General features: G+C 41.9%; 3 protein-coding genes across 5 annotated transcripts; 1 reads left to right on the top strand and 2 right to left on the bottom strand.

The window, feature by feature from the left end:
- Window positions 1-1,116: 1,116 nt before the first annotated feature.
- reep1 (receptor accessory protein 1) lies at window positions 1,117-13,887 on the top strand. 3 transcript variants are annotated; one of them, XM_061696971.1, is made up of 8 exons: window positions 1,117-1,210; window positions 2,378-2,450; window positions 3,744-3,820; window positions 4,013-4,133; window positions 4,418-4,531; window positions 7,339-7,501; window positions 10,375-10,571; window positions 11,680-12,789. In XM_061696971.1, exons 1-8 carry the CDS (start codon window positions 1,179-1,181, stop codon window positions 11,737-11,739), a joined length of 837 nt encoding a protein of 278 aa, XP_061552955.1. In that variant the 5' UTR covers window positions 1,117-1,178; the 3' UTR covers window positions 11,740-12,789. The 3 variants fall into 3 exon arrangements, with proteins under 3 accessions (XP_061552955.1, XP_061552956.1, XP_061552954.1); XM_061696972.1 differs by lacking the exon at window positions 10,375-10,571 and having other exon boundaries at window positions 12,700-13,887; XM_061696970.1 differs by having other exon boundaries at window positions 10,375-12,789.
- A 1,168-nt stretch (window positions 13,888-15,055) lies between these two features.
- On the bottom strand, window positions 15,056-17,284 carry mrpl35 (mitochondrial ribosomal protein L35). Its single transcript, XM_061696221.1, has 4 exons — window positions 17,207-17,284; window positions 16,854-17,025; window positions 15,522-15,666; window positions 15,056-15,450 (listed from the first exon to the last, which is right to left on the bottom strand). The coding sequence occupies exons 1-4, from the start codon at window positions 17,235-17,237 to the stop codon at window positions 15,262-15,264; spliced, it is 537 nt and encodes a 178-aa protein (XP_061552205.1). The 5' UTR covers window positions 17,238-17,284; the 3' UTR covers window positions 15,056-15,261.
- Window positions 17,285-17,876: 592 nt separating this feature from the next.
- On the bottom strand, window positions 17,877-23,656 carry LOC133412788 (E3 ubiquitin-protein ligase TRIM35-like). Its single transcript, XM_061696426.1, has 2 exons — window positions 23,641-23,656; window positions 17,877-21,380 (listed from the first exon to the last, which is right to left on the bottom strand). Exon 2 carries the CDS (start codon window positions 21,279-21,281, stop codon window positions 19,887-19,889), a length of 1,395 nt encoding a protein of 464 aa, XP_061552410.1. The 5' UTR covers window positions 21,282-21,380; window positions 23,641-23,656; the 3' UTR covers window positions 17,877-19,886.
- Between the last annotated feature and the right edge of the window lie 412 nt (window positions 23,657-24,068).

Raw genomic sequence — 24,068 nt, 5'->3', positions numbered from 1 at the left:
CCAAAGTACATTGTTTTAAATTTGTTTTCTCCATCAGGATATCGAGGGGCTCTAAAATTGGGTGCTAAAGCTGGCATGAAAGTGCACCATATTAGCTGGAGGGGTTAATAAATTCAAAATGGTAGCCATGGGGTAAGCTGAGCCGGTGGTAGAAGTTTATTACTTTGGCCAGCAGCAGAAGGCGGATGTTGAAAACCTAGAGGCTACATTTCTGAAGAGAGGCAAAAGAGAGGCAAACTTCACACTGTTGGGGGGACGGCAAGGTCTCAGCAGTTTGTATTGTCCAAGTGGAATGGGGAGGAGCAAGGGAGGAAGAAAAAGGGTGGATGATGAGGATGGAAGTTGGAAGATGAAGAGTGGATGATGAAGATGGAAGTTTTCCATTTCATGTTTTCAAGAATTCTCAGGCCTATGTTGGAAGAAGTTGATAGAGGCTAGTTGCATAGGCCTTACTTTTTAATTGTTTATTAAATCAATATGTATTTGAGGAAATGCCTGATTTTATTCAGTGCGGACGTTCAGTATTACTATGGAATAGCTTAATGGAGGGAGGCTAAAGGTGCGTGAGCTTGGGTGGGGGTGTCTTCTCAGGGAGATGGTTCAACCTAGCCCGGCCCTATGAGCAATTGACCCCACGCATGGGGTAACTTTTTGGGGACATGCTATATCACCAAAACTGTTATGTTCACATTGCATCTGCTTGTTTGTAGGAGGGCGCAATTTCCTGAAATCTTCATAATTGCTCCAAAATGTTAACTACCTTCCTAGTAGTGGTGTCAAAACGAAAATAAAAACAACTACAATATAGTTTTGTAGTTTGCAGATGTGTTAAAACAACCATGAAGGTAGTTTTTCAATGATTTCGAATGACATGTAAGCTGTGTTTCGATGTCGGTTGCCTTGTTTAGCTGCGTAGGACGCGCAATGAAAAGTGCATTCTACGTATTCCCCGCTTGGAGGCGTGCCACACGTTGTCTTGCGTCGCAACAGTGCCACCCGTGGCCACATGGAGCACTGCATGAGGTCGGCGTCCCTGCGTGCGCGTGCAGCGCGCGTGCTCGTCTTATCGTCACCCTCCTCCTCCTCCTCCTCCTCCTCCTCCTGATCATCAGGAGGAGGAGGAGGAGGGAACTCCTCCCCAGCAGCAGACAGCGCGCTCTGTCGCCTCTCGGCGCAATATGGTGTCCTGGATCGTCTCCAGACTTGTGGTGTAAGTCTTTTTTTTAATTATTATTATTATTTCACACGTGAACGTGACGGTAATTGCGAAATGGCTTTGTTTATTTGTTGCTTTTGGAAAAGGCGACGTTCGATCGATCGGCTTTCCCCCCCCCATCGAATCATAAAGCACAGGAGGATATGATTTGTGTTTTTTTTTTTTTGGGGTGGGGGGGGGGGGGGGGGGTTGTCAAAATGTGCAACTAGATGTTCTGAACCAGCTCGGGCCTGTTTATTTTTGAACATGCCTTTTGGTAGCTTCCTAACGTCGTTCTCTCATGTTTTGTTATTGTTATCATTAGCCAAATAAGCGAAGCACCGATGTGACTGGGCGGTGGTGACTCCATAATAATGTGTTGATGTCCCACATTGGAGGGGGGACGAAACACACACACACACACACACACACACAAAAAAGGGATGGGTGATCCTTCTCAGGTTACAACCAGTCTCGTTATTGAAAGCGCAAAAAGGATCAATCCAGACATGTGCACAGAAGTATACACCCCTCCCACACACCTTTTATTTTGAAAGCTCTCTATTATGACTTATTAGATGGAGTATGATGAAGCGCCATCACACAGCACAGGCCGGTCCAAGCCTCCCCAATAGAAGCCAGTTCAATTTCCACGAGTCCCCGTTCACAATGCAGGCCTCAACGAGCAGCGCACTCAGCGCACAAAACGGCGATCTCCGACAAATGCATTCTATTTGTGCTTGAGCGCAAGTGGGTCAGTAACTTGATCGGCTCGCCCTCAGCTGTTGGCCGGGCCACGGTGCTCCTTTAGCCGGGCCGCAGGTGTCTCCGCGCAGGCTAACTTTCTCTCACTCCTTGGGCGGGAGTGGGGGTGAAGAAAAGCCGCAAACATGGCGTACTCAAGTCTGACTTCTTCCTTGGGACCTTTATCCGAAGCTCTATAATATAAGATGACATCATGATGACATAGGGGGACTGTCATAGCTCACGTGTCATGAAGATGCCAATGCAAATAGTTCTACTGTAGCTTCCTTATGAGTTAACACTGCGGTGGGATTAACACTGACCAAAATGTTTACCTTTGCGCAATTAATACATGCCTTGTTCACGTATGTAGATGCATCCCCTAATAATGTCCTGATGTAAAGTTCCCATGTTAATATTGATCAAATGTTCTTGCAGACTGGTGTTTGGTACGCTATATCCTGCCTACTCCTCATATAAAGCCGTCAAGTCCAAAGATGTAAAAGAATACGTGAGTACATGTGTGTGTTTTGTTTTTAGTTTTATTACAACAAGACCGCTCATATTCACTGTTGACTATTCTCCAATTCAGCTATTCCTATTCCCCCCCGTGGAACTCAGCCCCAGCTATTTGCTCGAGATGCATCACTTCAACGTAGTTCCCGGACTATTGAAGGGATGCAGCTCGAGTGAGGCAAGGGGGAGGAGCTAAATTCAGCCTGGGTTGTTAGTGGAATAAATTACGAGAGAGTCTTGGCGGCTTGTGGATGTGTACTTGCAGTGCTTTTACATAATCTGAAAGCCATTTATCAAGGCTAATCTGAAGGTTTAGTGGTTTGTGGTTTATTCACAGTTTAAACGATTAATACAGTCAATTATGAGCATTTTAGGGGTGGCGGCATCAATATTTCACGGCTTTTTATGATTAGTGGGGGATTATGTCATACTCGTATGTTTTAATGTGTGCTTTAGTTTGCATGTGTCAGTTCCATTCATCTATATTTTTAGCCGGTTCCTATATACTGTATAAATATCTATAGGACAAAGTATCAATATGGTGATACTGTATACTTCATGGTTTTGCTACATATTGTGAGTTCAAATCCCCCTTAGTGACTGAATGCTAGGGTGAATGTTATCTGTGTCTGTGCGTGCTCTGCGGTTGATTGGTGACCGGTCCACCTTTTGCTCAAAGTCAGCTGGGATAGGCCTCAGTTTACCGCAACCCTTAACAAGATATGCTGTACTGTATAGAAAATGGATGGGAGGATGGTTAATAGTTTTTTTTTTTTTATTTGTCATATATGTAATTGAGGTAGGTACTCTATGATTAACTGGCCCCTAAATACTGTAGTGATCTTTATATCCTTGTATGAAGGGGGACATATTTTGAATTGCTTGTACGTATACAAATAGTTGGGTATATGGAGTGCCCTGGAGAGCCATTTGCATTTTGCTGGATTGTGCAGTCTGAAACAGTGGGACTAATTGACATAACAGGCTACTGCCCCGCAATAATTGGCAGCTCCGCTGGTACAATATCACACGCTTCTTTCGAGCGACTACAGACGGACTGAAAAATAAAAAGGTGTGTAAAGTGTCAAGTTTTTGTTGCTCTTTGGGGTATTTTGCCCCCCCCCCCACCCCCCCAAAAAAAAAATACTTGTGTAAAGTGTCATGTTTTTGTTGATCCCTGGGGTATTTGGAAACCCCCCCCCAAAAAAAAAAAAAACTTGTGTAAAGTGTCACATTTTTGTTCATCCTTGGGGTATTTTGACCATCCATTGTTTTTCCTGTGTTTTAGGTGAAATGGATGATGTACTGGATAATATTTGCCCTATTTACATCTGTGGAAGTATTCACAGATATGTTTCTTTGCTGGTAAGTAGTCTTGGGCTTTAATTTAAATAAAACATATTCATTGGGTACACCTGCACAGTCAAATGGTAATAGTTTGGCCTAATGCGCATCCAACAACCATAATAAACCTATTGTTAAATGAATACAATTGAAAGTGATTCTGACCAGTAAGCCTCTTGAGTGTGTGTTTGTATGTCATCACATTCATTCCAGGCTTCCTTTCTACTATGAACTGAAGATAGCCTTTGTGGTGTGGTTATTGTCGCCTTACACTAAAGGCTCCAGTGTGCTCTACAGGAAGTTTGTCCATCCCACTCTTTCCTCTAAAGAAAAGGTGAACATTGCCCACTACCTTTGCCACATCCTCTTGTGTCGTCCAAGGAAAAGTGACTTCAATTGTGCCGTTGAGTCCCCTCATTAATAACATTTGACCTTCTCGGCTATCCAGGGAACAAACGTGGCTTTGTGCTAATTCACGTTTGCTGTGTTGCTATGTGTCCTTTACCCTGCCCCAGCTGTGATGCAATGTGTTGTGTGTGAGCAGACATAACTCAATCAAGCAGCTACAGTTGTCACACAAAGAGACACAACATGTTTTTGTTTTGTGGTTTGTCCCAGGATATTGATGACTACATCTGCCAAGCCAAGGACAAAAGCTACGACACGCTGGTGCATTATGGGAGAAAAGGGCTGAATGTGGCCGCCACCGCTGCAGTCATGGCTGCAACAAAGGTACTGCCGACTCGGGATGTTTTTTGTTTTTTTTCTGAACCTCAAAGAGTTTATGTCACATTATCAACCATTTGAGGGCGGACAAAATATTGATATTGTCGCGTATCCTATTGCTATTGCTTACAATGCTGCACTAATACACCCGAATCCAATGTTGTTGCTTTCTGTACTGCACTATGTTGCACACTGTATGTCAAGGGAGGGCAAACATTTTATTTTGAAAACAGATGGGCCAGGTTATATGTAGAAAATTATATATATATATATATATATATTTTAATGTGCAAATGTGTTAGAATGCAAGCGTTTCGATATACGAGCCTTACTTTGGCCGTTTTTCTGCTTTGAATTGTGAGCACCAAAAAAATTTGAGAAACAAGCGCTGTGTGGTGGAATTGAGCTCAGCTCAGAACATGCCGTTTGGTAGATTCTGAACAGTTCTTCAAAAAAGAGGCTTCAAGCTGTTCAATGCCACTCTCAAATGAAGTTTGCGCTCACATGAAACATAAAACAAGAGATTAACATGTTGTGTATTTAAATCCACCACATGGCCTTGCCCTAGGAAAGTCTGCTTAGCTTAATGGTCACAAACAATGCAAACAAATAGCATCGGTTTTATGGTGTTATAACCCTTTTAGCAACGGTATTTGAACACAAACAGTGGGGAAACACACGTGGACAGCCAATATAACAATTCTCACAGGCATATTTTCTTTATCCTCTGTGATAAATGGCCAATATTACTGCAAAATGAGGAGTGGGGACCGTCTTCATCTAGCAATGTATAGCCATATGCCTGTAATATATTGCCTGCCCACAGGTGGCCAAAATGCACACTCGATGGAGCTGCACAATTACAATGATTTATAATGAAGCACAAACTGTTTAATTCTTAACATTCTATTTCATAATGTTATTACTATACATTTGATAAAGTATAATATTATAGAGTGTTATTTTCCTTATTTAAATAAGGAATTATTGTTTGGGGATGCGCAAAGGGATTATTGGCATCTGCATTCATTTCAGTGGGGAAAGATGAATTGAGATACAAATGTTTTGAGTTACGAGCTTTGTCGTTGAACCAGTTAAATTCTTGTCTGAAGGCACCAGTATATGTGCAGTTGAATTTAATAAACTGATCATTTATTTATTTAATACAATACATTATAAATGTGTGTGTAAAATGTATTTTGTCATCATTAACAATAAACCAATTAAATAATTATTTCATGAGGTCAATTACGAAAGAAAAAAAACCAAAAACATTTTAATCAATCAAACCAACATGTATGATTGTCGACCAGGCCATTTTTACAAGCAGATCAGGGAGGAAAATCACTCCTTAGCACACCCCACGTCACAGCATCATCTTTGAGAGACATCCCATAATTGGGCCTTTACTGACGTTGATCGGAAGGTGTGGTATAAGACTCAAATCCGGCATGCATTCCAGGTGACAAAAATTGGATCCATCCGGAACATTGTGCGCATCCATGTTCTGTTTGACACATACATGGGACCCCTGCTATTTGCGGGGCATACGGAAATCCACGGGTAATTGACGCTCTTTATAATTGCATTGAGATTTAAAAAAAAAAAATTTAAACCCCCAAATTATTGAGTAAGTTGGGATAAAATGTCAGTAAGCTTCTTCTGGGTTTGTCTGTCCCCCCCCCCCCCCCCAAAAAAAAAATGGAAAAAATTATATAAAATTGGAAAAAAATCAGCGAATAAGTGAATCCATGGGTTCCGAACCGTGAGTGTGCGGGGGTCCACTCTACTATACTATACCAGTAACATTGTTTAATATCCATCCATCCATCCGTTTTCTTTCGCACTTGTCCTCTTTTGGGTCACGAGTGAGATGGAGGCTATCCCCGCTGACTTGAGGTGAGAGGCGGAGTACACCCTGGATAGTTGCCAGACTATCGCAGGTCATGTTTTTAGAATGTTGGCGGAAGCGGGAGTGACTTGGAGAAAACCCACTCATGCGCAGGGACAACCTTGAAACTCCACACAGGAGGACCTGAGCTAAGAAGAGAACCAAGAACCTCTAGACGCTCAAAAAGTTTCATATTCCAGTGGACCCGTGCATACTCGTGGTTAGGCGCCCTCGGATTCACCTATTTGCGGATTTTGTTTTTCAAAACATTTTTTTCAATGTTTTTTTTTTCCTTTTTCTTTTTTGCTTCATTTTTCAATGCAATTATAATGGGTGTCAATTATCCGCAGATGTTCATTATATGCGACCTGGCCCTGTCCCCCATGAATACACTTTATTTAAAAAAATGATTGTACAAATAAAGGCCTCCTTGTATACTACGTAATCTATTGTGATATATGGTACAGTATGGGAGCACAGTGAAATTGTCGTCTGGCTCACAGTCGACATGTTCCGGGTTCGAATCTTGGCTCAGACACTCCTGTGTGGAGTTTACATGTCCTTTTCGTGCTTATTTGTTTTGTCTGATGACTCTGGCTTCTTCCCACATTCCAAAAACATGCATGTTATGTTCAGGACTGATTGTCCTTCAGGTGGGAATGTGAGTGCAAATGCTTGTTCCTCTGTATGTGTCCTGTGACTGACTGACAACAAGCCTTAGGTGTCTTGGTCTCTCGCTAACTTTAAAAGTTTCATGTATTTTACTGGCCACCCAAAAAATAGAAACCCTCATGAAAACATGCACGCATAAACATTTCAAATAGAAGCTCCAGTTGCCCAAAGTACACATGAGCTTTAGCATAGAAACGCTTTTATTGTGTCCAACTACTTGTTATTGAATACCTGCTATATCCTGTCCCAGGGCCAAGGAGTTCTGACAGACAGGTTGAGGAGTTTCAGCATGCAAGATCTGGCGGCGTACGAGTCGGACACGGCCAGCTCCACGCAGCCAACCAGCGCGGAAGCCGCAGCTCAGCACCGGGCCCGCACCATGATGCGGAGCAAGTCTGAGAGCTACAACAAAGGTGAGCAGACACAACCTTGATTAACTGCCTCACTTATTGCAAGGGTGGGGAACCTGCGGCTCGCCATGTATGGCCCACGAGAGCATTTCAACTCATTCTAAAATCGAATAAAACCTCAGAGGAACATCAACGAGCTTGCGTGTGTGTGTGCGCGCGTGTGCGTGTGTGTCTCCCAATTTTACCATTTTCGATTTATCATATTTGTCACTCCCAGTTGCAAAACAGTACTTCATTAAACATTGTATATTTAAACACCAAAATGTTCAATCATACCATATACAGTAATAACAAAAGCCCGCTAGATTAATGCTAACATAATGCAAAACACCATAGATGTGCTAATGGTAATTTGCATCAATGTTACGGAAATTATAAGCCTTCAAACAACTGCTACTGGAACACACACAGAGTAGCAACACATTCAAACAAGGGACAAAATAATACTGACAGGCATATATTCACTCTACTCTGTGTGTGGGACAATTAATTTGGGACCTTCTCTGCCTGTACTTTCTTCCAGCAGACCTGAGTGCTGCCCGGCATGTTGTGGTACAATGTGCTACTATACTGAAGGCACGCAACTTTAAATTCAGACTTGCCTGTCTACGATAAAAATCCATAAAACAACAATGACATAAAAACGTTCGAAGCAGTCACGCAAAAGGTGAACCAGAATGTAGCGAGGGTCCACTGTGTTAATACAAGTGCAGTACCAGTACACGGTGTCCGGTTATCATGTCGATTTCCTGCTCCAAGTATCTTAAGGCCATGGATATTGTTCAGTTAACTCCTCTTTCCTGAGTGCTCCCTTTACGACCCCCCGACCCCACCCCCAACCCCCTCGCCCAAAACCTCGCCCCCTGCCGACCTTCCTGTTTGGTCCGGGCCAATGTGTCCTGTGATAACGCTCACATGTACAGTAACTGGGGGGATTTATTCCTTATGCAATATCATATGAACAAGTTTTTTTCTTTGATACAACTGTTCTATTTTTATACTCGCAATTTGTTGTGTTGTTAAAAGAAGACCCAATAGTGATACAGTATCCTTAAATGTACTCTTAGTACACTTAACATATAAAATGATGTACAAAATGTTTCTGTGTATCTTTGTTAGAGAAGTCACCATGGGGCATTTTTCTGTATATTTTTAGCCAAGACGCTAAACACCTCAGCAGAATATTGGCCTCGTTTTGAGTGTGCCTTATACACGTAGTTCTGAAGTTCAGGGTTCAACTCTCAGCTCTGACCTTCCTGTGTGGAGCTAGTATGTTCTCCCCGTGCTTTTGTGTTTTTTTTTCCGGGTACTCCGGCTTCCTCCCACATTCCAAAAACATGTTGAAGTCTCTAAATTGTCCATAGGTATGAATGTGACTGAATGATTGTTTGTCTAAATATGCCCTGTGATTGTCTGGCAACCAGTCCAGGGGGTACCCCACCTCCCGCCCAAAGTTATCTGGGATAGCCTACAGCCCAAATGAGGACAGGCGCATGATGCAAAGACTCTCCGTAACTTCCACTAACGATCCATGCTAAACTTAGCTCCTCCCCGACATACAAAGCTGGTCTCTCAGTCGCGATGTGTCGCTTCAACATAATTACTTGACACCAATTGCTACTTTCAGAGCTTTGGCACCATCTTGTGGCGTCACGCAAAGGTGAATTCGCAAACACCGAATAGGCGGGGGTTCACTGTGCATACAGTATTTTTTACAGTACAACTTTTTGGGGTTTTTTTCAGTCGTCAACCCGCTGTGCGCGCGTTTGCCCCCAAACACGAGCTCGCACATCCACTTTCCCCACTGTCCTTGATTGCACTGGCTCCACCCCCCTGACCGTTTCATCAAATCACATTCGGACACTCACTCATCCAATCACATTCAGATGCCTTCATGGCCTCGCAGAGAGTCCAACCTTTGAGGATGATCCGCTTTGCAATAATGTAGCAACTCTGCAGTTGTTTTCCGTGGCTTGATGGTAGGAAGAGTTTTATAAGATGTGACTGTGAGACCATGAAGGTGCCGGAGTGTGATTTGTCATTAGGTGAGTTAGTCGGTAGGTGGGGTGACCAAAAGGAGGAAGCATAGCTTGCCGTGTGTTTGCGGCAAGCGTGGTTGTCGCTTGCGTTCGATTGGTCATCTAAGCAGACGCTAAAATATATTGTCTGTCTTTTCCCTCTTACTGAACATACGTTGGGTGTATTCGCTGACGGCCGACCTGAGGATTTAGGCTGTTCGTCAGCTAGCGTTAGCAGCTGCCTTTTGAGATGGCCGTGCATAGCACTTGTGCTTTTGTCATATTTGAGGATAGACTTGCATATTTTGTAAGTGACCGTGCTGACGGTCTCATTTTTAGTCAAATATTTCTACACGCATGAGACACCGCCGCTAGTTTGCTGCGCTGACCCTTTGAAGATGCAATTGTCATTGCTATTCGACTAATCGGTTCAACCTGTAGTACATATACAAGTAAGTGTACATCTTGGGGGACTGTTTGCATTCGTAAATGCTTAGTATTTATGCTGACAGATCATTTTCATGGTATTAGCCTCCAATAAGAAAGTTACTTTCAGATGTCCTGTTAGACTATTTTTAGTTCACCAGTAAATGTCAGCAGTGGGTTCACTGCTTAAGCTCAATGTCATGCACGATCAAAGACATTTACACTGCTGCAAATTGATGTTCACTTGTCATAGCTTTCTATATGGTTTCCGTGCTGTGGTTTAGAGGGAATACATAAGCAACTTTTGTTCCTAATGGCCAAAATCAGTTCCACCTCTCTGAGCAATTAATTACACACCATCGTTATCCTTTGTCAGTCAGTCACTTGAGAGTTGATGACCGAATTCTGGATTCACCTCCACCCCCTTTATAGATTTTGACATGACTGATTATGAGGTGTTGGCATTAGACCGAAGGGAGCCAGAGGAGTCGCTGACACCTGATCCCTCACCACCCTCGACGCCTTCTCCCATTCCTCCGGCTCTGGAGGAGCTAGATGAGGGAGCGAAGGGTGCGCGGGGGGCTCCAATCATGCCTCAGCTCGGGCTCGTGAAAGGAAAAGCTCCCGAGGTACCCACTCCGCCTGGTCCCCACGAGTGCTGCCTGCCTCTAACACGCTCCCCTGCGCCCCCGAGAGTGTTCATTCACTCACCCAGCAGCTCTGATGTTATTGTTTGAAACTGCTGTGTCACTACAGTAAATGATCCTCATGCTTGAAGTGCACCTGCAGCCGTTAACACCTTCTTCTTTTTTTTAACCCATGGAGAATTAGGTCGACTTGGACTTGTTGTGCAATGTGTGACCGTATCTGGAACAGCGGCACGTAAAGGCCAACTAGAAAGAATGTATTGATATGGATTGACTAAGTACATTTCACCACATAATTGCTTTAAGTATTATGTTTGTCTTAATGATTCGACAGAACGAATCCCCTTTAAGAAGTTTACATTGTCCTAAAGCACAGGTGTCAAATGTTTACTTTGAAACGTGATTTCTATTGTATGAATATATAAAGTAAAAACATAAATATAATATATGAAGTATGAGAACATTTTAAAAACGTTTTTAAGAATCAGTCATTCCTTACAAGAGACTTAAAGGTGAGTGAAACATTCATGTAATGATGATGCCATACTGCAACTTTGATTTAAATCATGTAATATTGTAGAACGTGCACAATTTTGCTCATTAATGTTGCACTCAAAAGTGCTTCAATCGTCATACGGCACTTATTGAAATATTTGGAAATTCAGCATTTTAACTCGAGGAAATGAAAGTGTCATTACTTATAACATTAACTAAGTGCAGAATTGATATTTTATATTCGGTACTCCGGTTTGCATGTTGGTTAATTGAGGACTTTAAATTGTCCATTGTCATGAAAGAGCGAGAAGGAACTGTACGCCCTGGACTGGTCGCCACTCAGTCACAGTGGACTTACAGCAAAACACCCCCTCACACTCACATTCATACCTATTGACAATTTAGTCTTCAATGAATATAACATGCATGTTTTGGGAAGCTTTGGGAGAAAGCTGGACTGCAAGATTTTGTTTTTATTTAGTGTTCATTATTTTCAATAAGTTATACAAGTATTACTGTATAATGTTTCTCTTTCTCTTTGTTCTTTTCTGAACAAAGTGATCATGTGGCTCTTGTTTGCCTTTCTTCCCCGTAGCCTCCTCTTAGAGTCTTAAGGCCTCTCACGAGATCCAGGAGCGCTGTGTTCAAACACTGAAGCCATGTGAGCGCGTGGGCAGTGCACATTGACGCCTCCAGCTTGCTGCAACACGTAATTTTAATAAAAGGAACCTTACGTGACTGAAGCGGCACTGCTTTGGAATTCGGTATTACCAAAGTGACCTGTGATGACCTGTCTATATGATGATATATGATATGATACTAGGGATTAATTATATGTACAGAGTGTGTATTTTTTTTTTCTGTCACGTTTGGTGGGGCACTTGCATGTGTGTCTGGCCATGCATTATTAATTGTGCTACAGGATATACTGCAGCTCCTCGCTTGTCATCAATAAGTGTAAGTCGCCACGGGTCAAATGCATGGCTGCTGTGGTGTACATTATGTGGAAAAATGTGATGTGAATCCTAAAAACAACATCTTGTCATGAAAAAGTCAAGCAGCAGTGGCTGAATTATTTACCTCTATTAAAGCCTTAACGAAAGAGACATGAGACAAGTATACATGGCGATAGAGTAGTCAGAGGGCCACATGTATTTGGACATCCATCCATTTTCTGAGCCGCTTCTCCTCGCTAGGGTCGGGGGCGTGCTGGAGCCTATCCCAGCTGTCATCGGGCAGGAGGCGGGGTACACGCTGAACTGGTTGCCAGCCAATCGCAGGGCACATACCAGCAGACAACCGTTCGCACTTACATTCGCACCTACGGGCGATTTAGAGTATCCTATTAATGCATGTTTTTGGGATGTGGGAGGAAACCGGAGTGCCCGGAGAAAACCCACGCAGGCACGGGGAGAACATGCAAACTCCACACAGGCGGTGCCGGGGATTGAACCCGGATCTGTGAGGCTGACGCTCTAACCAGTCGGCCACCATGCCGCCAGGTATTTGGACAGTGTTTTCAATATGTGATTAAAGTGTCTGAAGACTGTCAGTCGGACATTTATCTTCAATTCAACAGGTTTCCCAAATACTGTTTTTGGTATTTACCATTTAGGTATTACAGCCATTCTATGGGGTACTCCAGGATCTTTGGGAGAAAAAAAGACAGCGACTGTCCTAATACTTCTGGACCAAACTATTTCTAACTATTGTGTTCACATTCATTCATTTTGCACTATGTAGTGAATATCAATCACTGCCCACAATTCTAGAAATTGACCCAATGAAGCAGGTGCATCTCAATAACTTAGTGGCAAAAAATTGTGGAAACATGTCAGTAGTTCTGACCCGTTGTCAAGCTGCCACGATAGTCACCATACACTTATTTTCTTTCGCTTTTGTTTCAGGTATCAATTGTCAGACATCAGGCCATTAGCATTGATAGGGTCTGCAATTCTTTAAGCATCTTTCCCTTGTCCACGGCTTGCCAATCGACATTGTAGTGTTGCAAAATTGCCGAACGGCAAGAGGTTCTTGTTGTCTCCGACTGCAACTCAGCGGAATTTTGAGAAGCTTTATGTTTGTCGCACTGCTCCAACAATTTACACTATCCGTGGCAAGTTTCTCAAAACAAGATCTGTTCTTGACAAACCGAGCTGCGGAAGACCTGCTACGACCACCACAGATGAATGCAACAAACTCTTAGAGCAGGCATTCATGCAAAGCCAGAGAAAGTCGATCTGGAGGGTTGCACCGGTACTCAGCATCAACAAAAGCTCGATTCAGTGGATGCTTCAGAGACCGATAAAGCTCTACCCGTACCGACTCATAATCTGCTGCTTTAAGAACGCTGTTCCAATGTTATTGGCGAACCTTTGGCAAGGGAATGGTAACACTAACAAAAACTGCAAAGCCTAATGCCAAATGCATCACGTCTGCTCGAATGATACCTGAAACTAAATAGAAAAAAAAAGCATATTGTGACTTTTGGGATACCCTATATTATATACATTTATTGCACAATATTTCATTACTTTACAATTTAACTGATTATGACCTTTAACAAAATCCAAAATTCACCATCTCAACAATCAAAATAGTTTTGATACAGAAATTAGATACTGAAAACTATTTTCCTGTGTTAAATAAATCGACTTATCGATGATGTTATTCCTTGAGATGCACCTGTATATAGAGTATATTACCAGTATACCATTATCTTGTGCGGTGAGCATCACAGTTTTAATAGGTCACTTTCACAGAAGACCGAATGATTTTGACAATCTACTGCAACCTTTTTTTTTTGGGGGGGGGGGGGGGGTGGGGGGGGGGGTGTCATTTATTTGCCCATATAATGCAAATCAAAATATCACTGAAGTTATAGCGTTACATTGTATTTTCTATTTTAAGTCACTGTTCTATTATTTTCTGAGCATCTCTACTGTGTAATTCTTGAAGATTTTGCAGATTCCTAATCTCAGCATACCGTATGTGTGCTTCTGTGTTTTTAGAGGGCCCGCTTACGACATACTTCATTAGTACTCCACACACACAACTGAAACGCTCACAACTGACATCCACACATAGTGAAAATACACAGTATATTTAAACGCTTTTATACATTATACTGGCATGCTCTCATATACTGTAATATACATTTCAGTATAGTGTGAGAGCATTTCAGTTGTGTAAGAGGTCATCTTGAATTATGTGCGTAACGGCCACACAGTGTTTGTCTTCACTTTCTGAACATGATGTTACTGAGCCTTGGCAACATTTGAGGGTCTGTCAGTTGATGGTTGGACCCGCACAGTAGTAATGTTCTTGTCATCACTGCATTTTCAATGCTGAAACAATAGCTTCTCAGGTACAATAGTCTTGTTTACACGCCATTCACTAGGATGTTGGAAATACACTCGTCATTCACATTGTTTCCTTTAAATGGGTGTGATTTTTAAAAATACATAAATGGGAAAATCGTGTTTCAGCATTGGTATCGGTATTTGAGGTCATTCCCTTCCTCCTATACAAGGTGGACAAATATGTGCTTCGGTCAAAAAGGTCACCATTGCATAATTATGAATCTCGAGCGGGGGTGGTATACCTACATACCGAATACAGCCAACTAGTAGAGCATTTCATCCAGCCCTCCACATGATTTGAAAAACAAAACCTCAGAGGAGCTGTTAAAAAAGTCCCAACATATTTAACCCACAAATGCTAAAAAAATACACAATACACAATTTTGGTCGTGTTATCATATTTGTTCAAATGCCGCACGTCTCTAGGGAGACTTCATAAAACCTGAAATGACCACCGACAAGAAAAAGGTTCCCCAGCCCTGCTTTCGATCAAATTCTTCAGTGAATTAATGTGAATTAATCTGTAGATTATTAAATGCTTCCACTTTGCAGGGTTATCTTAAAAGTGTCTGTTCTGGCAGGCCAGAATGACAAACAAGTGACTTCAAATTGATGTGCGCTACATGTAAAAGTAGCACCAGTGATGTGATGGCATTTATTGGTGGTAAAAATCACTTTACAACCATTAAACATGAAGCAAATGGTTTATGTGACTGACTCCATTATTGTTTTACTTGTGCTGTGGTTAAAAAACAACAACAACTGGATGCAATGACAAGTTTTGATTGCAACATTATATTATAACAATTTGTGAATTACACCTTGAGGTTGACCCTGTCGTGGTACTTCTGGTATGGATCGTCCACAAACCAGTTCCTCCTTTTCCAAAATGGCGATGTCATTTTATCTAACATTCTACTCTGTGTTTTATTACAAAAGACATGCTCCCTCAATCGCTTTCGTCTGGCCGGTTTCTTCCTCCACAGTTTCTTCTTGTATCCAGCCTGTACAAAAGGGCGAAAACGAGATTTAACACCTTTGGTCAATAAAAGCAAATACAAGAATATAATCGTACCTTGCGTCGAATCCAAAGACCGCAATGCAGACTCATGAACCGTTGTGTGACAGATTTGACAGACTTTCTCTTCCCCTTCTTTACACTGTAGTAAGTCAGACTTCTGCGGGGCTGCTGACTCAAAGGGGGGAGACAAGCAGACACCCTGCAAAACAGAAGGCACCGCTATCATTCAAAGGGGACATTATGGAAAATTGAGCTTGTCTTCAAAATCAATTCACACATTCACAACTCCCTAATCATATGGACTATACTGTTCACTCGTCACTAAATAAAAAAATTTTTTTCAACATGACTCAGGCACACTGTTAAATGCGTCATTGCGATCAGGCCAGCCTCCAGTCGAAGTCAAGGCAGCCACCACAACCATTGTTCACACCATGCATTACGGTAACACGCCGCCAGCCTTCGTAGCGCGTTGGTGCTCTCAATGTCTAAATTCTTGACCATTTTTAAGCCTGATTTCACATACCAAGTGATTTTTTTTTTTCATCCATTCATTTTGTTCATTCATTTTTCTCCTGTTTGGTTGCACTTTAAATGTAAAAAAATAAAATAAAATCACTTACCAGCAGGCTAATTTAATTGTGGCAGCCAAAATTGTGATCACGATTAAAACTACTACTGTTATGCATGTTTTTGGAATGTGGGAAGAAGAAAACCCCTTCAAGCACCGGGAGAACTGCGAACTCCACAAGAGCTGAGATTTGAATGCTGAACCTCAGAACTGTGGGGTGCTAATCACTTTTCCACCGTGTTGCCAAAAATGAAAACGCATATGTATCGATGTAATGGTTTTTGGAGAGATAGCGACGGAGCCCTGCTGCGAATATCGAAAATCTATGCGTAACTGACCACCCCCACACCCCAAAAATAAAAAATAAGGCTTGTAATTGCTTAGGGATTCCACAAGATGTCAGAACAGCACGTTTTCCCGTTAGACAAGGCTAAGGCACAAGACGACGCCAAAGCAATATTTTTATATTAAGATGTGATATAGCCTGAACGCAGAAAACAGTGAATAACAGAGGATACGTTCCTAAAAATGATCTGCTAATAAGTGCAGGGCTCACTAAGCAAATTTAATCTTATCCCCAAGAGCCACGTTATTTTCTGGAATTATTAAATGTGTCAATACTTTCATAAAGAATACTGCTTGACGCCATTTGTCCTAATCCATTCACAAAGTTACCATTATAATATTCAACACCCATAGAGGATTGTAATCCTTAACTGCACTGTCAAAAAGTTGTTTAACAGTAAGTTAGAATGAATAATGTTGCCCCGAACTACCCGTCTGCGTCAACACACGTGGCCTAATATAGTGTTTACCGTTGGAAGAGGTCGCCTCGGGAGAGTTGACAGACTGTAGCGGGCAGGGGAGCGCCTAAGGCCGGGGCCGCACGGACGTAGAGGGGGCGAGCAGCCTGGGTGAAGCCGGAGAAGCGAGCCACATTTGGTGTCCGGGCGTACAAAGACACAGTTAGCGGCGACCTCAGCAACCCTGCTCGAGCACAAAAAAACGACAAACGCGTCAACACGGGAACGACAATTCCCCGTTCAAAAACACCAGTATCTCCTCACTAAACACTTCCAAGACCGCATGACGTCAGGAGTAAACCCCGTGGATATTTGCAAAATAAGAAGCGGAAAACAACGGAAGGTCCAAATGTCGCATTGCATACCCGACAGCTTCCTCGCCAGGAGGGCCGCCATCTTCGCTTCTGAGGAATTACGTCACTACGGAATTCGGTGGGTCCAATCATCATTCTGGGAGTGGCACTATACGACAAAATGCTGCCACCTAGCGGCTGGTCTGTTGTGCGAAGACTCAATTTGATTATGCACCTACCTCTACCTTTACATATATAAGATCTATTTTAAATAAAAAAAGATGAAGAAAAAGCTATGCACCTACCTCTACTTTTACATATTAATGAAAAAGAAAAAGTGTATTTTTCAGTATTGTGCAAAGATGCAAGCATTCGTTGCCGGTTATTGCAGGTTGCAGAGGTATTCCCAGTGCTGGGAAGATAACTCTTGAAATGTACTTGGTTGCAATTACAAGTGACCCTGTTGCAAATGTAATAGTACACTATTGCAATTACTTTTACAAATGAATATAACTAATTAAATTTGATTACATTTGTATTCCTTTTATTTTGATCGTTATTTTGGAATTAACCACATATTTGCTCATTAAACAAATATTAAACTGATGAAATGTAAATACATCATTAAAAAATTTGTTTGTTGCATAATAGAGACAGTGTATATACATGCGTACAATAGTGAAATATTTCACTGTATAATAAATTATGTAAAAACAGCTTCACTTTCCGACTTGACAAAAAAAAAAAAGAGTTTTTTCGCAATAATACTTTTTTTTTGGGATGTACCTGTAAAAGGAAAATTGATTACGCTTCTGGGACAAAGACCTGAGGAAGTTATGGCAGGGCACCATCCACATCAATTATACAGACCACTGAAATTAACGTCATAATAAATTACATTTTCTCTCCGATGCATTTATTTCACACATGCTCTGTAGTTGGTTACACTGATGATGTCATCAAGAAGTATAGTACAATAACAGTGACGTTAAGCCTTGTTACAGAGTGGGTGGCGTCCCCCGCGGGATGGGCTCACTGGCTCGGGCCCCCCTTGCAGGTGGAAGGAGCCAGGCCTACCCTTCCACAAGTTGACTAACATGACTGTGATATGGTGTTCATTTGCCAATTAAGTTCCCTAGACACGCTATAGGCTTTAATTGCGTGTGCTGGGACAATTATCAACAACACAGGTCACAGGTGCTTACAAGTGTTTAGACATAATAAAAGCATCCCACCGCACCACTCATCAGTAGCACTCCCTTGCTCATTTCCCACATCCTGTCCCGTCCTGCCTTTTTCTGTCTTCTTTCATCTTCTCTTATTGGATTAGTTGTTTCATGTCCTCACCGGGCTTCGCCCCCATCCACAAATAACACGGTTTTGGCTGTTGTAACATTACTTGTGCTTGTTATAGCTAGACTGGCTAACTATTCTGCTGTGGTTCCGCACCCCTATTCCCCTCATCTGTCCTGTCCCTCTATCTGTCCCCCAAAACTCTTTTCTGCCCGGCTGCATTTTCAATAACATCCGAATAATTCAAAAATTAAAAAATAAGCAGAGAGTATTTAAAATTCTCCTGTTGCACAAGACATACAGATCCACCATTCTGCATGGCCATGCAGCTGAACAGGTTTAAAAAAAAAAAAGTACATTCAAAAAGTATAGTACAGTAACTGTAAATGGATAGTTGACACTTGGCGTTAACCACGTTACAAATAACGTAATTGAAGAACCGTGTATCCAGTAATCATTGTGAACAATACAAGTCTGCAGCTCATTAAAAACACAACAGAGAGATTATTAACTCAGATAGTTTTTTCTTACACAGTCTAAATCCTTAAAGGTACCCTTCCATCATAATCCATTTTTTTCTACTCTTTTATGCATAACATAGGTCCATGTTTTAAGTTGTTGTCTATATGGTTTATTGACTGACTGCAAAAGACACTAAGCGCATAAGGCTTGCAAAACGACCTCTTCAGATTTGCATGTATTTGTGCAATTAAAAAGTGAACTCATTATTCAAGTACGTGCCCGCCCACTCAACTCAAGTGAACGACAACACCCCATTTCCGGGTTTTAAGCAAATGAGTCTCAGCCATACAAATACAGTGCCTAGTGTATAAGTATACACTACCAATGTTGTGTTTTACAACAAAACTATATTTCAGAGTACCCGGTGGCTGAAATAGCGAGTCATGCATTGTCACCAGCGATCGTCATTGCGCTTTTCATTTTCACAATTGATCTACCTCTTGTCAGAAATCCTGTTGACGGGGGGCGTTGGGAGTGCACCGACTCTCCGCTCTATAGAGGACCGAGGAGGTAGGATCCTATCGATGTGGGGCAAATGAAGCGAATGCGCGTACAGTATGCATCAGTAACTGCGAAGAACACCACATGTCACTATGAATGCTTAGCCACCCTAAGCTAGCAGAAGCCAAGCTGTTTTCCATTTTGAAATTGGGGTAGATGCTCTGATTGGATGTCGCAAAATAAGGAAGGAGTCTTGTTTCAAATGCCAGGGGGAAATAGCCATCTGGAATAGCTTGAAAAAGGACATTTAGGGCATTTCCACCCCAAATAATTTTTGCAAACTTGGTAAAAGTACATCAAAGATTATAAAAATAAAATTTAAAACATTGATGGAAGGGGACCTTTAATATGATTTTTTTTTTCACTGTGTAAAAAAAAATTGTGGGAGAAAATATTTCGCACATTCTGACATCAGATTTCAATGCATGATTTCAACTCATTTATGAATTTGGGTCATAACACAAAGTGTAAGTGGTATTATTTTCAGAGGATCTTTATCATTAGTGTAAAAGTAAGGATACATTGTCCTTTTACCAGACAAATTTGGCCAATTGGGAATGTTGCTGCGTGTGTATAATTCAGTGTTTGTATGAGAATCAGAGAATGAAAGCGACCTTGTGTTCGTGTCTATATGAACTCGGACCCTCTGCACTTTCACGTTGACTGTCAGATTCTTGGATGGATATGGTAGTGACCAAATTTGGTATTTGTTGTTATTAAATCTAATGCCCCATACAAAGGAGCTATGTGGCAAACAAGAGTCCCCCCATACGACTCCCAGTAGCCAGTCTGCGTTGTCTCCCACCTCAACATCCCAGATGTGTTTTCCCGGGTCCAAAGCGGAACCGAGGACACGGTTCCAGGACTGATACCTCTCTGGATTCATTGGACGCTGCTTTTCGACATTTAAACTCACACTGGTCAAATCTTCAGACAGGCTGAAATGCGCAGAGGCCGTGTTTGGGTCCAAAAGCACAGGACTATAGGACACCATCTCCTTCATTCGTTCCCACACGGTGAACTTGAGGTTGCCCAGATGTTTGACTTCATCCAGCAGAGCTCCTGGGGGCAGCACGGGCTTGTCGGGCAGTTCTTGGATTGCGGTCATTGCAATCTGGTAGTTGTTCATGAAGGAAACATGGTTAGAGGTCACCCACTTTTCTGTGGTTCGAATCAGGTCTGAGAGAGTGGCCATGTCTCTGCTGAGAGTCTCTATCTTCTCCTTCATCATCTGACTCTTCTTCTGCTCTTCCTCCTTCAGAGCAGACAACTTGGCCTGCTCCTCAATCTGGAGAAAGTGCCGAAGCTCCTCAAAGTTCTTCTTAATATTGCTTTCAACCAGGTCCCTCTGGACCTTGATGTACTCTGCTTGTTCACTGCAGTTGTTTCGGATTTCAGTGAACTCTGCCAGTTTTTCCTTCACTTTTTGCAGGGGGTTCTCAAATTTCTCTTTCTGCTCCTGTGCAATCTCATCGAGGGAACAGAATTTGTGGCCAATGTGGATTTGTGTGTCTCTGCAGATGAGGCACACGCACAGCTGGTGGTCCAAACAGAAGAGTTTTTTTTTCTCCTTGTGCAAACTGCACATGGTCTCTGACTCCAAAGAGGTTTTTGTAAAGGTCTCACACACGTTCTTCAGTGTCAAGTTAGAAGATACATCCATCGGTAGACAACTTTTCCTACAGACTGGACACGAAAGACCTTGTTTATGCTTCCACCACTGCTTCACGCATGCGCGACAGAAGCTATGACTACACTTCAGCATTACAGGATCTTTAAAGATGTTGAGACAGGTCGGACAGCAGAGCTCATCCTCAAGTCTTTCAGCCATGGTCCTGGTGAAGAAAGTGTCTCAGTGTAGCCGGGAGTCGTGCTCTCGTCCACGATAAAAGCAGGACGACTCAAGTGGCTTCAGAACTCAGGTTTACTCCTGGAGTGTGGTGAAACAAAAGGGACAAATAGATTTGTGAGATCTGATTCCTGTAATATGCCTCTAATTGGCAGGATGAAAACAGACTCAAAGAATGTACTTTCATTTGTTCTCCAAATAAAACACATTATGAATCAACTTCAAATCACATGGCATGAAATTATGCAACACAATTCACTTTTCAAAGGGGCCGTAAGCAGAGATCCATGTTTTGTTTATAAATACATGACATATGTGTGAAGTGCTGAAAACATATGCAAAGACTTATTACAATATATTGCTGTATTGTTGAGATATAGCTTCAGCTTCTTTTTCACCCTTCAAATTTTACTGATTTTGTGGGCGGGGTTAAAACAGAGCCCCGTGGCGTATACTTTCTAGCGTGACTTCCTTCCCCCACTATATAAGTACAAAGTGACATCATTTTGTTTGGCTGCTCAGTTGTGAGTTAGCTGTGCTTCGCGTCCATGACAAGTCCCATTTACCACTCCAGCTTGCAGTTAACAAAGTAACAATGGCTAAAAAAAAAAAAAAAATGCGTCTTCCCTGGATGCCTCAATTTAAAGAACGGCTCGGTGACATATTCTTAAACTCCCAAAAAATGAGGAAATAAAAAAGCGACAGATTGACTTTAAAGACACACCCAGATAATGAGCTGAAAATCACCACCACCACCGACTCTGCAATGGACATTTTACGACGGATACTTACGTACATTTTCACCAGAGACAACATGGGTAACTTGATACTAGTGAATTGGGCAGTACAGACTGTCTAACTACCTGGGCTTTCTCCTATCGTGCCGCTGTCATCGGGTGTCGTGTCTGGTTGTGACATTATGTCACCAATAACGAGGGTAAATTGATTTGTGTGCTTGTTTTTATGATAATCCACAATAACCATTCAATTTTGAAGTTGAGCCTCCTAACGTGATTTTACATCCTTTTTAAGTTATCACCCTTCGGTATGTTCGACGCCTTTTGGGACATCCATTCGACACGCCCACAGCGTCTGAGAGCTGAGAGGTAGCCCTTATTATTCAAGTTTTGAAGCCTGATTTTAAATACTTAGCGCTTTGTTTTATTCATTCAAATTTGGCAGGCTTCTTAACATTACTCTTCTGCGGTATGTCCAATTTGCATGCAATTATTTGGGCCTGCTTAGTGCCCCTTTAAATTCAGATGACCATTGGATTGGCAGACACGCATACACGGAGAAACCCATGGCTACCTAGTTTGCTCTTTTGTACAAACCCTGACATCGTTTGGTGCAAAATGAACCTCAATACTTTATATCCATCTGTTTTCTATACCGTTTATCAGATAAACTGGCCGGCTATCCCAGGTGACCTTAGGCGAGAGGCGAGTTACACCCTTGGACTGGTCGCCACACTATCGCAGGGCACATCGAGAAAATTGTCAATTTAAAAAGAGTCATTCATCGACCTAATTTACTTCATTACGCTGCTGAAAACAAAGCCCAAAAGGCGTGCCTTTTGATCAAAGTAATAAAGAGCATCCATGCCTAGCACAGCCTGCACGCATACTAATGAAAGCGGTGATTTAAAAACCTTGTCCAGCTATTGACTTGATTATTTAATGAAGAAAGAGGGGTATACACCATTTGAAGACTAGTTTTATTTCATTTAAAATCAATTGTTTTGATATGAAAGCTGAACGGAAAAGATAAAAAGCATGACCACAAACACTTTGCAGTAGGCTACAATGTCAATGTCAAGTAGCCCCCACAATAAAGTGTTGGAAATCGAAACAAAAACATGAAATATTTTGTAATTACAGCAACCTAGCCTACAGAATTAGGTCAAGTTACACTATTTGATTAGATTGAGTTGATTGTGTTTACAAAATATATATCCATCCATTTTCCTCAGTAGGGTCGCGGGCGTGGTGGAGCCTATCCCAGCTGTCATCGGGCAGGAGGCGGGGTACACCCTGAACTGGTTGCCAGCCAATCGCAAGGCACATAGAAACAAACAACCATTCGCACTCACATTCACAGCTACGGTCAATTTAGAGTCTTCACGCCTACTGGGTTCTTCTTTCTTAAATTCGTAAATAGTTTTGGCAAAAGGGTGCAGTTCAGTTTTTAGGAGTTGAGTACCTGCTCCCCAAAAATCTCTGCGCACATTGCCTGCTTAAAAATACACGACCAAATGACATCCCAACAACACCTTCAACATTATTTGGATATTTCAAAACCTGAAAAATCAACTTTTCAAACTCGTGTTCCAACCACATACCTCTTCCAAGGATAGGATGAAAGCAGACTGACATGAGTAGAGACTATTAGACATATAGACAGTGCGGTGGCTGTGTCCGCCCACAGCTTTGATACGTCAGAGTCGCAGTCATTAACGCCTTGTCATGTCAAGCAATTTATTAGGCACAAGAATCATCGTAGTCAACTATTTCTAGTTATTGACGTAGCATACTTATATGAGCAAAATTGTGGAGGAAATAGATAGAATTGACATGTTACATCTGTAGCATCCAGCCTCCCTTTGGAGCAGTGACATGATGTAGTCCATGAAAAAAAAAAAATATATATATATATATATGTATATATATATATATATATATATATATATATATACATACACAAAGTTACAGCAATGTGCAATAACGGTGTACAGGGTGAGCAAAGTTAGTAAAAAAAAAATTAGTAAAA

Source organism: Phycodurus eques, chromosome 14, assembly GCF_024500275.1.
Source record: "Phycodurus eques isolate BA_2022a chromosome 14, UOR_Pequ_1.1, whole genome shotgun sequence".
Classification (NCBI taxonomy): Eukaryota; Metazoa; Chordata; class Actinopteri; order Syngnathiformes; family Syngnathidae; genus Phycodurus; species Phycodurus eques.
This window is presented reverse-complemented; position numbering and strand designations above follow the sequence as displayed.

Coding starts and splice junctions, on each gene's coding strand:
- reep1 (XM_061696970.1), top strand. CDS start 1,179: ATGGTGTCCTGGATCGTCTCCAGACTTGTGGT. Junction 4,134..4,417: donor CTCTTTCCTCTAAAGAAAAG/GTGAACATTGCC, acceptor GGTTTGTCCCAG/GATATTGATGACTACATCTG. Junction 4,532..7,338: donor CAGTCATGGCTGCAACAAAG/GTACTGCCGACT, acceptor ATCCTGTCCCAG/GGCCAAGGAGTTCTGACAGA.
- mrpl35 (XM_061696221.1), bottom strand. CDS start 17,237: ATGGCGGCCCTCCTGGCGAGGAAGCTGTCGG. Junction 17,026..17,206: donor CCTGGCGAGGAAGCTGTCGG/GTATGCAATGCG, acceptor GTGCTCGAGCAG/GGTTGCTGAGGTCGCCGCTA. Junction 15,667..16,853: donor CGAGGCGACCTCTTCCAACG/GTAAACACTATA, acceptor TCTGTTTTGCAG/GGTGTCTGCTTGTCTCCCCC.
- LOC133412788 (XM_061696426.1), bottom strand. CDS start 21,281: ATGGCTGAAAGACTTGAGGATGAGCTCTGCTGTCCGACCTGTCTCAAC.